The sequence below is a fragment of the Kryptolebias marmoratus genome, linkage group LG15 (assembly GCF_001649575.2).
Source record: "Kryptolebias marmoratus isolate JLee-2015 linkage group LG15, ASM164957v2, whole genome shotgun sequence".
NCBI classification, from domain to species: Eukaryota; Metazoa; Chordata; class Actinopteri; order Cyprinodontiformes; family Rivulidae; genus Kryptolebias; species Kryptolebias marmoratus.
The window spans coordinates 29,375,469-29,389,658 of record NC_051444.1 but is presented as its reverse complement, the minus strand read 5'-3'; the positions used below and the strand labels follow the sequence as shown (position 1 = coordinate 29,389,658).

Sequence of the window (14,190 nt, the reverse complement as noted above, 5' to 3'; positions counted from 1 at the left end):
CTTTGTATTACAATTGGAGAAACAATCTGTTTATCAATATGCAACAGGAAAAACCTGATTTGGTTTGGTTGTCTGAAGCACATGCTAGGTTGGCTATTTAATGAAGAGACCTTTGTGTTAGCATCATTCATTGAACAGATTTGGCAACAAAGTCAGAGAGTTTTGTATTCTTAATAGTACTTTTTTCTTTGTTACGGAATTTAATTGTAAATGTTTTTTAATGTTTGGGAAGCTTGATCGGTGGCCTTCTTGACAATTCTTGTGTATATATGTGTAGTGCCTTCTAAGTCTATGTAGGCTGGGCACCATATTATGGTGAATGACACTTAAATAAAAAAATTAAATCAAATCATACTATGTACCATCCTCTATTCGCAGCATTCCACTAACCCTAAGCCCTGATCACACCATGACATAGCATTATTCTGTCTGCATGCAGTTACCTGCTAAGATCAGACATATATATGGGAGGTTTCCATCCCTACTTTATGCACTAATATTTCATTAGTGCTTGCATACGCATCACTTTGGTCGGTCCACATTTAGATACAAAAGTCCTGGCCAGGTTGGGGGAGTGGTGCGATGGAAAGGGGTGACGTGTCATGGTGGCTGTTTCACAATCAGCTATCAGCTGCTAAAACAGACTTTGATGAATTAAACAAATATACTTGTTTTAATTATATTACCGCCATCAATAACAAATGACTGTGTCAGCCTCCTCCTGCGGCACCCCCGTCCCTGATTTCTGACTGTGTGTCATGACGCACAGCTGATGGAAAAGCTTTATGGGTTTAAACCTCCATTTTCTCTGTCGGTACTTCTTCACTGTTGCTCTTCATTAAGGTTTTGTCCAAAACAATGAAGCCACGGTCGGTTGAGGTTTCTAACTGAATTAACAATAACTGTAGTGACACTTTTCCTACTCTCCTCCTCTATGTATTCTCGCTCTGTAGTGCACAACAGTTCGTCGGGAAAATAAGTTGTTTAGACATTTTTGTTGCAGGTTCCAGCTTTGAATATATAGCTTGTTTCAATAAGGGCATGTTAGAAGTTAACCATGTGTCTGTTCTTGGTGTGATAAATCTGTCTGTAGCTTTTAAATTCAGCCCATAGCTGGCTGCTCTGATCTGGTTTATTTCTTGTCAAAAGTTCTGAATAACTCCTAGTTTAAAACCAAAGTAATCAGTGACTTTGTTTTCTTTTCGGACACAAATAGCTGGTTTAAACAGCTGTTCAGAGAATGGAGATTGTCTGGTTTGTCTCTCCTTCAAAGACAAATAAAAAATGAAACTTCAAGCCCCATGTGTAATATATCCCAATCACCGATAGTTGGACTGATTATGGCCGATGGGAAATCTTTAGCCTGTCACCCAACCCCGCTGTCCAAACTCTAAAAGTCCTGGGAAGACAGCGTCTCCTCAGGCCACAGTAATTTTGTAAGTGCAAACAGGTACAGATGTTTATTCATTTATTACATGCCACGAGCTTGCTTGGATAATGGTAAGGAAAACACAACACAATAAGTGAACAAGAACAGAAACAGATTAAAACTTTTTAGGCTTCTCTGTCAGTCACAATTTTCTTTTTTTTTTTTTTTTGTCTCAACAAACATCTACTGTTCAGGACCTTTAGAGTCATCCATTTAAATCAGGTCTGAGGTTTTGGTTTGGTCTCATATACAGGTTTAGGTAGATGCACTAGGTGAGTTTAATGAGAACAGCTGCTCCATGTTATTAATCAGTCTCTCTTTAATTTGTTTTTAATTTTTATGCAATTCGGTTTAAGGTTCTGGCAGAAACCCCATCCAACCAGATGTCAACTAGCTGCAGACCACAGTCTCGGTCTCTCGAGTATTGCCCTGTGGTGTTGCTTGTTTTTTTTTGTTTGTTTGAGAAAGAGAGAGAGTGAGAGACCTAGTTGTGGCCTTATGATGTGTGTTTGAACTGGGAAGATCATATAGTAACAGAAGCATCAATATAAATCAGTATAAATTAAAATTAAAATCATTCACATGACAAAGCAGTCTTTTTACAATTGTTAAATTAACTTACACTCTAAAATAAAATTATTTCCATAGTGAGCAAAAACCTTACACTAAACACATCAAAACACCAGCCCAAATTTGCACAAATACAACCACAACATCAGTGTCATCCTTTCTGCAAAACCCTAGACATATTTATCTGCTGTTGACACAGGAAAATATCATAGTATCACCTCCTGTCATTTTAAAGCTCTGGCTTTTCCCCACCTATGAAAGAACTGGTTAAACACATCCACCAGGTGTGTAAACATGTACAGTATGAGATGAACTGAAAACACACAAATCAGATGTAAGCTCTATACAGAGGCAAAACGTATCAAATTACATTTACTCACATTACTGTAACTGAGTATAAATTTTGTGTACTTTATACTTTAAAAAAAAATTAAATCTGTACTTTTACTTTTACTTGAGTATGTTTTATTTCAAGTATTCCACTGAGTTACATTTAAATTAGTATCTGTTACTGAGTAAAAAGTGTGACCGTAGATATGTAAATTAAAATCAGGAGTAGAAAAAGAAGTGCACCATAACACCTGCGGTGACTGGGTGTGTTCCTTATCCGTCAGCTGGTGTATAAAGCATCCATAAAGGAAGAGTTTAATTTTAAATAAATCGATTGTGTACAAACTCATTCCACTTTGCAGGCCGCTTTGTCCACTGGTATGTATTGAATTGAATGCAGTTATGTTCTGTTGTTTGATAGCGTACAGGAGACGGCACTGTGTTCATAGAAATAACAGAGTAAGATACAGGAGGTACAAAACAACATTTTATTCTGTAATGGCGTCTTCGCAGTTGCATTGCAACAACCACAACAAAACTGACAACAAAGGGGAGTGCTTCAGGACCAAGTCCACCAACGTTTCTGCGTCATGCTGGCAAGTCTCCTGTACCATTTGCAATATAGCAGAAAATATTAAACAATTACATGCACATGATAAATGCTACAAGGCCAGATGAAAGATGGCATGTTATTTTACTACACTGCTTGGGTTCAGAAGGACAGTGTCTGTTCTACACTCTACCAGAACAAGGCACAACAATTGATGAATCAAGGCTGCACTTGAAAGAAATTTTGTACCCAAATTTTATATATTAGATGCAGACATACAATCAGACATCATGTACAGCATGGCAATGAAACTGTGAGTCAGTATGTCACTGGGCTCAGAGCTTTAGCTGCATCATATGGTTTTGGACTGATGGAAAGTGAACTAACAAGATATCAGCTCATTATTAATGCTTATCTCAGTGCTGTGAAGGATAAGTTACTGCTGGAGGAGGACCTCACACTGGACAAAGCTCTAACCATTGCATGTCAAGTAGAAGCTGCAGTTAAAAATACTACACTGCTCTCAGCTGCAAGTATAGTCCTGAATGTGCCTGAACAGGCTGTAGATGCTGCAAATGCATTTTTTCAAAAGAAAATAAAAATTAACATGAACAGCTCAGACATGTGAAAATTCACCCCATTTTTATTAGAAACAGTAAAGTCATAAATAGCAACATCACTACTTCAGATGTGGATAAACACCTACTAAAGTAAAATATGACAACCACAAGAAAAAGGGACATTTCATGAAAGTTTGTGAATCACCTGTGGCTGTAGTGAGAGTTGTTCCAGAGTAAGCAATACTGTGTTAATAATGTTAACCTGATGCCTGCAGCATTTGATAAAGTCACATGCCAAATTAACATTGAAGTACCACAAGGAAACTCCTAGGGCCTGGTGTTAATTGTAGACACTGGAGCTTCTGTATCTATTTTACTTGAAACTGTCTACAAGCAACATTTTGCACAATGCCCACTGACAGAACCTAAAGTAAAGCTAGTCACACCACAGGGCTGTGAAAGAGACGTTACTGGAGAAAGAGCTCACACTAGCTTCCTCCAAGTTACAACAAAAGTAGGAAATCAAAACATCAATGTTCAGATCATTCTGTGTAGTAAAGACTGGATCATCACTACTGGGCCTAGACCTGATTAAACTTGTGTAGATTTTCAGTCATCCAGGACATGGCAAACCAAAGAAAATATATTCAAAAAACAAAACAACTGAACTTTAATTTTTTAGTTTAAGATGGTATGTTCCTCACTCTAGGAGCTTTTTCAACTCAATGCTGGAGAGTGTGGAGTTCCAAACTTTTAAGCCACATGAGATGTTCCGTTATGCAAGTTGAATTCACATGCAGATTAAACTCCCCTCACAATGGAGAATTGTTAGGGTTATTGCCTGGCTCACAGAGAGTTGTTATTCACATGCATGAAGGTTTGAGCTATAATAAAACTGGCTGTATATCAGGCCTAATGCCCCACTGTATATTTTAGAGAGCTGAAATCTGAGTTCTAATAATTTAAATTCTAGAACCATTTCTCAACGAAGCGGAAGTTGGCTTCCGATTCTGTGAAACCTTCCTCTGATTTGTGAATTATTATTTAATTATTCTAAATATTATTTAGAATAATCCAGTCCAGGTTTGAAGTGTCTAAGAGTTGTAGTTTTGGAACTGGAGGAGTTTTAGTGGTAATCCTAAGCCAAAAAAGTGCTGAAATGGCCCTTTGATGACGTTTCACAAATCAGAGGAAGGTTTCACAAATCCCAATCATGATTTTAATTATTCAGTTATGTGTTTAAAATAATCCAGTCCAGGTTTGAAGTGCCTAGGTGTTGTAGTTTTTTATCTAGAAAAGATTAAAGGTGCTGAAGGTAGTGAAAAATAAAGTGGAATCGACCTTTAGCCATTTCCCGAACCGGAAGCTAGAATCGGAAGCCAACTTCAGCTTCGTCATTTCTCATCACCTGGTCTTGTCTTGTCATTTGTGCACCACACAGAAGAGACACCCTCCCATGTGCCCCATCGGTGTATGAATGCAATCTAAAGCCCTGATAGTTCACTATTGAATGATTTATTCAGATTAGCTATGTAAAGTGCTATGGGGATGGTAAATGAGGGCAGATTGTTTTGTAAAGTGCTTTGAGTAGCTTGGTTGGCTAGAAAGATGCTATATAACTACAGCCCATTTACCATATACAGTATAGCTTTTTTCCATGATGGCTTGCAAATGAGGATATATCTTGTGATGTCAATAAAATCTTATGGCCAGAACAATGATATCTCTATAGAACCTTTGTTCTATAGGCATCTTATGATGTCTTCTAATAGTTATGATGAAAGGAAAACGTGAGATGTCTTTAACTACAGAATAGAAGTCCAGTTGTTTTATTTTTCTACATTTCTTTTGGATGAAAGGAAAACTGCTAAAAGTGTTTTAGCACGTCAATGTTCAAATGGCTAAAAAGCACATTATTTGAACAATGTGTGTTTAATATGGCAACAAAAGTCATTTTTTAAAGTGTGTAATTTTGCAAAAGATTTGGGATGTTCTGTTAATTGGGTGTTTGTTTCTGTAAATTGTACAAAGTATTTTGAAAAGAAAATGGCCCTATGTACAAAATAGTGCCCACACAATTTTAAGAAACTGTAATGTTTGATTGTCTTTGTCAGAATTTGGGGGTGATGTCTCTGTGTGGTGGTTCCTTCAGTTTTGCAGTTTCCCACCTGGGAGTGCAGCAGAGCATGGTGCTGCAGGTCTCCACTGGAGGGTAGGTCTCTGCAGGTGTGCTGCTGTACACCTACAAATCATCAGGCTCATCAAGCCAGAGGTTAAAAGGAGCTGGCTGCCAGTCCTTCCTTGCCTGAGTGTTAACCATAGTTGTAAAACTCTGAGCCCTCTGAGGTCCCTTTTGAGATTTTCCTTGTTCTCCTTTAAAGGGTAACCCTGCAAGCTTCCTGGATTTGTTCCTTTGTGCTGTGGATTCCTCCATTCAAGTTCAAGCTCTATGTAAAGTCTCTGGATCTTCATTCCACGACTGGCACTACAAGGCTTCTCTTCCTCCACCTTCATCTAGAATTCTTCTAGAATTGCACCGCTCAAGGTGGCTGCAAGTTGGAGTAGCTCTGTTACATTCATTCTGAGATACTGCTTTTGAAAATTTTAATTCCTCCTTTTTCTATCTGTAAATCACTTTTTTGAAATCTTATTTCCTCTGCCATCGGATGCTGTGCAGCTACAAGGATTTTTTACTGAAACCTTTTACTTTTGGACATCTTGTTATGATGCGTAACTATAACAACAAGGTTTGCTCTTTTCACAATCAGGAGCAGTTGATCTTTTACTCTTCAGTGTTGAAAGTAAAGAACTCTGAAGTCCATCCATGGCCATAACCAAGCAGAGCGCCTGTAAGTCCACCGGAGGTAAAGGTCCCAGGAAGCAGCTCACCACCAAAGCCGCCCACTGGAGCACCTCGGCCACCAGCCAAGTGAAGAAGCCTCACCTCTACAAGATCGGTACCGTGGCTCTAAGGGAGATCTACCACTACCAGAAGTCCACTGAGCTGCTCATCCAGAATCTGCCCTTTCAGTAACTGGTCCGGGAGATCACCCAGGAGTTCAAGACCAACCTGCACTTCCAGAGCTTGACCGTTATGGCTCCGCAGGAGGCCAGCGAGGCTGACCTGGTGAGGCTCTTTGAGGACATCAGAATCGAGGACACATTGGGACAGACCGTTATAAGAGATCCTTCCTGCCCACTGCCATCAGCAACTATAACAACTCTTTAACAAAACCAGGATTATGAGCTACAACAACATTTAATTTCCCTTTGGGATTAATAATGTATTTTTGAATTGAATTGAATCCTCATTCATGCATCATGTCTGCCCTCCAACACACTCATCCACCTGCTTCAATCCTTTAACAAACTAACCAACCTTCTCCAGTTCACCCACACACCTCTGGCTTCAATCCCCACACAGAACCATCTCCCCTGATCCCACTCACCTCTCCCTGACAGACTACCTCTTCAACTGTAAGGTGTATTTCTCATCCTTTATTCCTCAAACACCCTGTTCTGATTTGTATATTCTGGACTCAACTGTTCATCCACATAACCCCCTCAGATTCAAATATTCTGGACTCACTTGTTTCTCTACTCTATCCCCAGTGTTCCTGATTCTCCGTGCTGTCCAGATCCTCCTTCGACCCTTCTTTAATTCATTGCTTTATAAATAAACCTTAACTTTTTGTTGTCTCCTGAGAGTATCTTGCATGAGGGTCAGACAAATACCTAAAACCGTGACTTATGACTTATGGACATCCATTTTTTAAGTTTTCACTCTAACAATGAATTGCTTCCTGCAACACCTATAATGATCACCCACCTCTGGCAACACTGGCAACCTTTTTTGATCTAAATCAACAGATTATGACCCTGAAATTGTTCATCTACACATGTTAAAAAACTTACTAGATCACTTGTTTTGTTAATGCATGTTGTTATGCTGAATATTGTGTTAAGACTGCATGAAAACATTGTTTGTTTTTTTTTGTTTCATTGTGGATCACATTTGTGCAGACTTATCTTAAACTGCGGAATGATATTCTTTTCTCTCTTTTATGGGCATCAAGTTTGAGTTTAAAAGGGCTTTATCTTGGATTTCTTCTTGTTTTGAGAAAAAGAAATATTCTACAAATCTTAAAATGGAATGGATTGTTGACAGAAACAGTTGTGACTAATTTCTGAAAGGTTCATGCAAGTGTTCACATTTGCAAATGAGACAAACAACTATTCACATGCTCACTCACATCTCGGGACAAGTAAGTTACCAATTCACATAGCGTGTATGTGTTTGGTCTGTGGGAGGAAATTGGAGTACCTGGAATAAACCCAAGCATAACCATGGAGAACATGCAAACAGAAAGGCCCCAGGCTCAGAGGCCATCCTGCAACCTTTCCTTTGTGGGGATAACAGCTCTACTGTCCTGTCGTGCCGCCCCACGTCTAACAGGAAAACCAAAAACTGATTCTAGAGTCCATCAGCATCCTTCTGAAAGCCTTCTCAGTTATCAGACAAAAGTAAAAACATCCTACAAATGTTTCAAGCAAAAAGAAACTTTTAAAAACTCACTTTTTAATGTGAGATTGATTTGTCAAAAACTAAATATAGTGGGTTTTCATGTGGTTGTAGATGCGTCTTTTTGTCATCAGCAGCCTGAAGCTGCCTCTGTGAGGATGAATGTGAAGCTCAGTGTTTTTTGGCGCAGTGATGGATATGTGAGTCTCTCTCTGGCTCATATCTGCTTCCTCTGTGTCAGAAATGGGTTTAATTTTAAACCCTCATGTTATTTCAAGCTGCCTGACCACCCTGAGGAGGCGTGACGTCACACCGGTCTCCCTCATATCCTTCTGATTATGAAAAACATGAAGGTTTCACAACTGATTTCAGGAGTTTTCAAAAGAATCTACAGCCACTCAGATGCTTTACAAAACCAGATGATTCACAGTTTATTAACAGAAGTCACAAAACATTCATTTATGAAGCAAAAGGAGTTAAAAACACAGCAGATGCAGAATATTGCTGATCAGATGTTTTTACAGTGGGATTCTGGTCCTCAGGTGAGTTTATTGTGGAGTTTGGGTTGTAACAACGATTTTTTTCAACAAACATAAAGTGGATCTGAATATTTACACAAGCTTTAATATTCTCATGGTCTATCCACCATCATGCCATCCTTACATAGACTCTACCTGTGATACACTTTGAGCTTTTTTTATTTTTCCTTTAAATAAAACTTCTATCATCCTTTTATTTGAAGCGTTCACTTCAGCTGCTCCTCAGCTGGGACCATTAAAAAAATATTCATTACAAAGTAATCGAGTCTTCTGTCAGTGCTACATTCAGGTCCGGAGAGGCTCATAAGCACTTCAGCAGGAAGAAGTTGCAGAAAGCTCCCCGGGGACAGTCGCACATCTTTCCGATTCGGGCGCCTTTCCTCACCGCGCACTGCTCCCCAACGTCACACTGAGGATGCAAAAAAAAAATTACATCTAAAACAAAAACATGTTGATATTTATAAATAACAATAATAACAATGTGTATGTGCATACCGTTGGGACTTGGCCAAATTTCTTTTCCCACGCCGGCAGTCGTTTAGCTTGCAGCTTTTCAAGAACTTCTTGAAGCGCTCCAAGCTGCCAGGAAATAAGAATAAAAACTATAAAACATATTTTACTGCAAACCATCACGTCTTCATAACACAAAGTGATTATAGTTTGCAAATTCCAGCGTAAAGAATCAGGAATGAAAATTATTTAGGTTCAAATCATTTATTTCTATAATGCATTTGTGCGCAAAAGAATTTTTTAAGCACATGAGGATAAAGTTGCATTTGTAGTAGAACTTAATGCGTGCTTTTTAATTTTTGTTTTTCCTAAATCTGGACTTTTAAGTGCATTTTTATTTTCCCATGTCAACTTTCAGCTCCAATGTGCGCGCAAAAGGATCCAACACGGATTCGAAACCATGCAAGTTTGGCCCCGCTGCGACGAGCGGACTCACCAGCTGCTTCTCGTTGGTCAGGTTGGGTCCTTTCGGGTAGAAGTCCCGCAGGGCTCTGGGGCTCATCTCCTCCTCGGACTCCGCGTCCAGCAGCTGGGCTCCGGCGGCGCAGGTGGAGAGCAGCAGCAGCAGCGCGCGGAGCAGCCTGGAGCTGCGCATGGTGGTCCCGGTGCTCGGCAGCATGTGGCCCAGCTTCCCACGGTCAAAACTAGCCGTCCTCCACCCGGACAGCTTTTTATGGGAGAAGTCCCACGTGCTCGCTCCACCTTATCCTTTGATTCCCCCCGCAACCCCACCCTCTCTCTTTGTGTCATGCGTAACAGCTGCCTTGGATGAGTCATCCCGCAAAAGTTGCTGGGCAAAATACGCCACAGAAAGTCAACAAAGCAGAGTAATAGATTACTCGTTACACGTTTCATAACTGGATAGTTAAAAGTGATGGTGAAACCAACAAGAGGTCTGAGATGTGTTGGGACAAATTACCTGATTAGAATTATTTTTTTCCTGACTGCATTACATTTTCATTTTAGATATTCATCAAAAAGACATGTCAACTTAAAGACCCATTCATTCTAGGAGTGCATATTGCTCGCTTTCATGCCAGAGTTTTAAACTGAGATCATCTTATTTTGAGAAAGGATGAAGTTTGTGCTGTTTTGGCTGAACTTTTTGAAATGAGGTGAGATATGTTAGTGCTCAATGGATAAGTTGGGGATGACTGTCTGCTACGACCACACCAAATTCAGCTCAATATATGTAAATCTGACAAAGTTAAATCATTTTTTGTGTAGGCTAAGGGTGATTAGCTGTGGCAGCCATCTTGAAGTGAAGTGACTCCAAAGGTTAATGTGCTGTAGATGCACATCCAGAAATTACTTTTTTGGAGATTCACTAAAATCTGCCTCATGGTTGATGAAATATTTTGCTAACAGGCCTACAGGTTTGGTCTGACAGTTAATGCCAAAGTTTGAAGCAAATATGTTGCACCAAGTGCAGCACTCAGACTATGTGTTGGAATTGACTGTCAGCTACTACCACGTTAAATCTTAAACCAATATCTTGTAAACTGACTGAGTTATAGCCAGTTTTGTGCTTCCTGAGGTTGAGTAGATGTGGCAGCCATATTGAATTGTGGTTACTCCAAAAGATAATCAGTTGTAGATGTACATCTAGTGATTATTTTGTGAGAGTTTCATTAAAATCTGTCCAGTATTTCATGAGATATTTTGCTAACAAATAGAATTCACTCCAATATTTCATGGCAAAGCTTTGAAAACAGATGCGGTGCAATCCGTTTGTGCTCAGAGCATGTGTTCGGGATGCCTTTCAGCTACTGCCACACCAATTTGTAGCCCAATATCTGTAAAACTGAGTTATAGCCATTTCGGTGACGCTAAAGTCATTTAGCTGTCCTGTGGTTCACAAGATATTTTGCTAACAGCCCAGACAAAAAACAAACAAAAACACACACACACACAAAGACACAGGCAAAAACATGATCACCCTTTTCCCTTTTAATGAAACCCATGGATGGAGTTAAAATAACATCCCTCATGTGCCTCAGCCACCCAGAACACTCATAATTCCCTTCAGACCATTAAGATGTACAACTTTTTTCTAATATTTCCAGAGGATCTGCAACCTCTCCCGCTCTGAAACTTTGTGACTAAGTCAGCCTTTTCAGCTGGAAATGATCACAGTAAGTCTATGAGATCCTTTCTTCAAATCACACATATTACAAAGCTCTGTCTGATAGGAAAGAAAACTTTTCCAGCTTGCAATTGGCTGATTTAAATGCTTCAGATCTGGTAAGAGACTGGGAGCACAACAACATAAACAGATCAGCTGCAATTGGACTGTTACTGAAAAAAATTTTTAAAATTTTTTTGAATGAAGTTTATCTTTCTTCAGAACAAACCTCCCAGTAGCAGCTACAAAGTCTAATCACTTACCTATAGTGTAAAACAAAAATTTTATTGTGTTTGTCTGTGCAGATAAAACACCATGATAAACGTGTACAATTAAACGCCGAGCATACCTTGAAAGAATGCATATCACCCATCGCCTTTCATGCCAGAGTTTCAGACTGAGATCATCTCATGTTGAGAAATGAGGGAGTTGTAGCCATTTTGGTCAAATCGTGAAAATAACGTGATGCTTAATTTCACGTAGTGTAGTTGTTGAGACATCACTCTCAGAGGATGTGTTGTGAATAACTCTCACCACCTACCGCATCAAATTTTAGCTCAATATCTGTAAACCTGAGAGACGGATTAATATGTTTATGTAGGCTATTGTTAATTAGCTATGATGGCAATCTTGAATCAGATTGACTCCAAAATGTAATCACCTACAGATATTTTAGTAAAATTTGTCCAGTTGTTCATGAGATATTTTTCTAACAGATAATTCCTCCTCTTTATTTGCTGCCTTTAGGTAAAATCATTAATTGGCATAATACTTCATTTCACTGTTATGCAGACGATTTGCAACTTTACATTAGAACGGGATCATCTTCTACTTCACCTCTACTTACTGCGCTAACGTCCTGCCTGGAGGAGATTAAGACTTGGATGAACCATAACTTTCTTCAGTTGAACTGTTCCAAAACCGAGGCCATACTGATCGGAACGCCTCATCAGGTTCAATCCTCGACTCTGACGAGTATTTCATTCTCTGGACAAGACATTCCCATTTCCTCCGTTGTTACAAACCTTGGAGTTTGAATGGACTCCCATCTCACATTTGAAAATCACATTAAGCACCTGTTTAAAACCTGTTTTTTTCACCTTCACAATATTTCCAAAATTCGTTCATCTCTCTCCCGTTCTGATGCTGAGACCCTCATCCATGCCTTTGTCTCCTCCAGGCTCGACTACTGTAACTCGCTGTTTATTGGAGTCCACAAAAAACACCTTCAGAGGCTTCAGTACATACAAAACAGTGCTGCCAGGATCCTAGTGAGAGCTCGTAAATTTGATCACGTCACTCCTACTCTTTACGAGCTTCACTGGCTTCCTGTAACTTACAGGATTCAGTATAAAATTGCACTTATCACCCATCATTGTCTATATGGAACCTCACCGGATTATCTGAAGGACCTCCTTACTTCACATTCAACTTCTAGACCCCTACGATCCCAAGCCTGCAATCTTCTCCACCTTCCTCGTTCAAGACTAAGGACTATGGGTGATCGAGCATTTGCTGTGGCTGCTCCTCGTCTATGGAACTCTCTCCCGGACTATTTGAGAGCCCCGCAGCTATTGTCCGATTTTAAAACTGGCTTGAAAACTTTCCTTTTTAGACAAGCCTACTCCACTTTTAAATGACAGTCTTTTTATTGTTTTTGATTGTTGATTGTTGTTTTATGTTTTTAGATGTACCATGTAGCACTTTGAGATTTTTATTAATGAAAAGTGCATTATAAATTAAATTGATTATTATTATTAATTGATTACAAGATTGACTCTGACAGTAAAGGATAAAGTTTTAAGGAAAGATGTGTGCAATGAATGTAACAGAATATGTACTGTGAATGACTCTACAACATCAGATTTTAGCAGAATATCTGTAAAATTAAATGAGTTATTACTATTTTTGTGTTTTTAGGGTCAGTTAGCTGTGGTGGCCATCTTAAATTGGTTTAGTTTCAAAGGTCAATCAGTTGTAGATGTACATCCAGTGATTATTTCTTGAACGTTTTATTCAAATCCATTCAGTGGTTCATGAGATAATTTGCAAACAAACAGAGTTAACTCAAAATAGTACGGTATATGGCAATATTTTAAACAGAAATCTTGTGCTTTCTGTTAATGCTCAGAATATGTGTTGGGAATCAGTCTCAGGTACTACACCAAAGTTTAGGTCAATATCTGTAAAACTGACTGAATTAAAGTCATGTCTGTGTTTTGAAAGATCAGTTGGCTGGGCCAGCCATCTTGAATAAGGTTGACTCCAAACAATAATCAGTGTTTTTATGAACATCCATTGATTACTTTCTGTAAGTTTATTTAAAATTTGTTTAGTAGTTCATGAAATATTTTGCTAACAGACAGACAGACAGACAGACAGACACGTACATACACAAGCTAAAACATTATTGTCAGCATTCACCTTTCGGTGGTGGGAAACATGAACAAAAAAGTTACTTAAGACTTTATTTTAGGAGCTAATTTCAGCAGAAACATAAAATCCAGTGGTGTAAAATGTAAATAAACCCCCATATTCAAATTGAAATGCTCCTTCAGTTTGTGTTTGCAACTTGCTCTGCAGTTTGATCTCCTCTGCAAATCCCTGAGTCCACTGCAGCAACGGCTTAGCTGTTGCTACAAACTGAATCCAGAGGCGTTCTTCATCCTGTGCTTGACTTATCCCGGCTTTAAATCAGAAATTGATCGCAGGATTCAGAGCTGACAGGAGATGGAGGAGCAGGAAGCTTTGATTGCGCTCCAAGCTGCATGACTCATGTCTCCCTCCCTCCCAGCTTTAATGGCTGAGGCACCAATTTAACATTTCATTCACAACAAGCGGGCTGTTTCATTCACAAACACGACTTCATTAGTTTCTGTGCTTCCAGTTGTCTGGTAAAGGCTCAGCTCTGCAGGAGACGCTTCCTCGTTTCCCTGCTGCTTTCGCTGCAAAGTCGAGATCATTAAGTCATTTGACGCCATCTGCTTTATTTATAATAAGTGTACAGCAAAACAAACTTTGAGTTTTCTGACTAAACACTTTATCTCAAATGAAA

At 39.2% G+C, this 14,190-nt stretch overlaps 1 protein-coding gene and 1 pseudogene across 1 annotated transcript; one reads left to right on the top strand and one right to left on the bottom strand.

Annotated features, from left to right (window-relative positions):
• Positions 1-6,263: 6,263 nt before the first annotated feature.
• Positions 6,264-8,117, top strand: LOC119617722 (annotated as a pseudogene).
• A 259-nt stretch (positions 8,118-8,376) lies between these two features.
• On the bottom strand, positions 8,377-9,669 carry LOC108249217 (cocaine- and amphetamine-regulated transcript protein). Its single transcript, XM_017438457.3, has 3 exons — positions 9,447-9,669; positions 8,996-9,079; positions 8,377-8,909 (listed from the first exon to the last, which is right to left on the bottom strand). Exons 1-3 carry the CDS (start codon positions 9,627-9,629, stop codon positions 8,802-8,804), a joined length of 375 nt encoding a protein of 124 aa, XP_017293946.1. The 5' UTR covers positions 9,630-9,669; the 3' UTR covers positions 8,377-8,801.
• Positions 9,670-14,190: the final 4,521 nt, after the last annotated feature.

What these genes read in the sequence shown, in the direction of transcription:
- LOC108249217 (XM_017438457.3), bottom strand. Translation starts at nt 9,629, where the DNA reads ATGCTGCCGAGCACCGGGACCACCATGCGCAGCTCCAGGCTGCTCCGC. An exon ending in TGACCAACGAGAAGCAGCTG is followed by an intron (nt 9,080 to 9,446) that starts GTGAGTCCGCTC and finishes ATTTCCTGGCAG; the next exon opens with CTTGGAGCGCTTCAAGAAGT. An exon ending in AATTTGGCCAAGTCCCAACG is followed by an intron (nt 8,910 to 8,995) that starts GTATGCACATAC and finishes TTGCATCCTCAG; the next exon opens with TGTGACGTTGGGGAGCAGTG.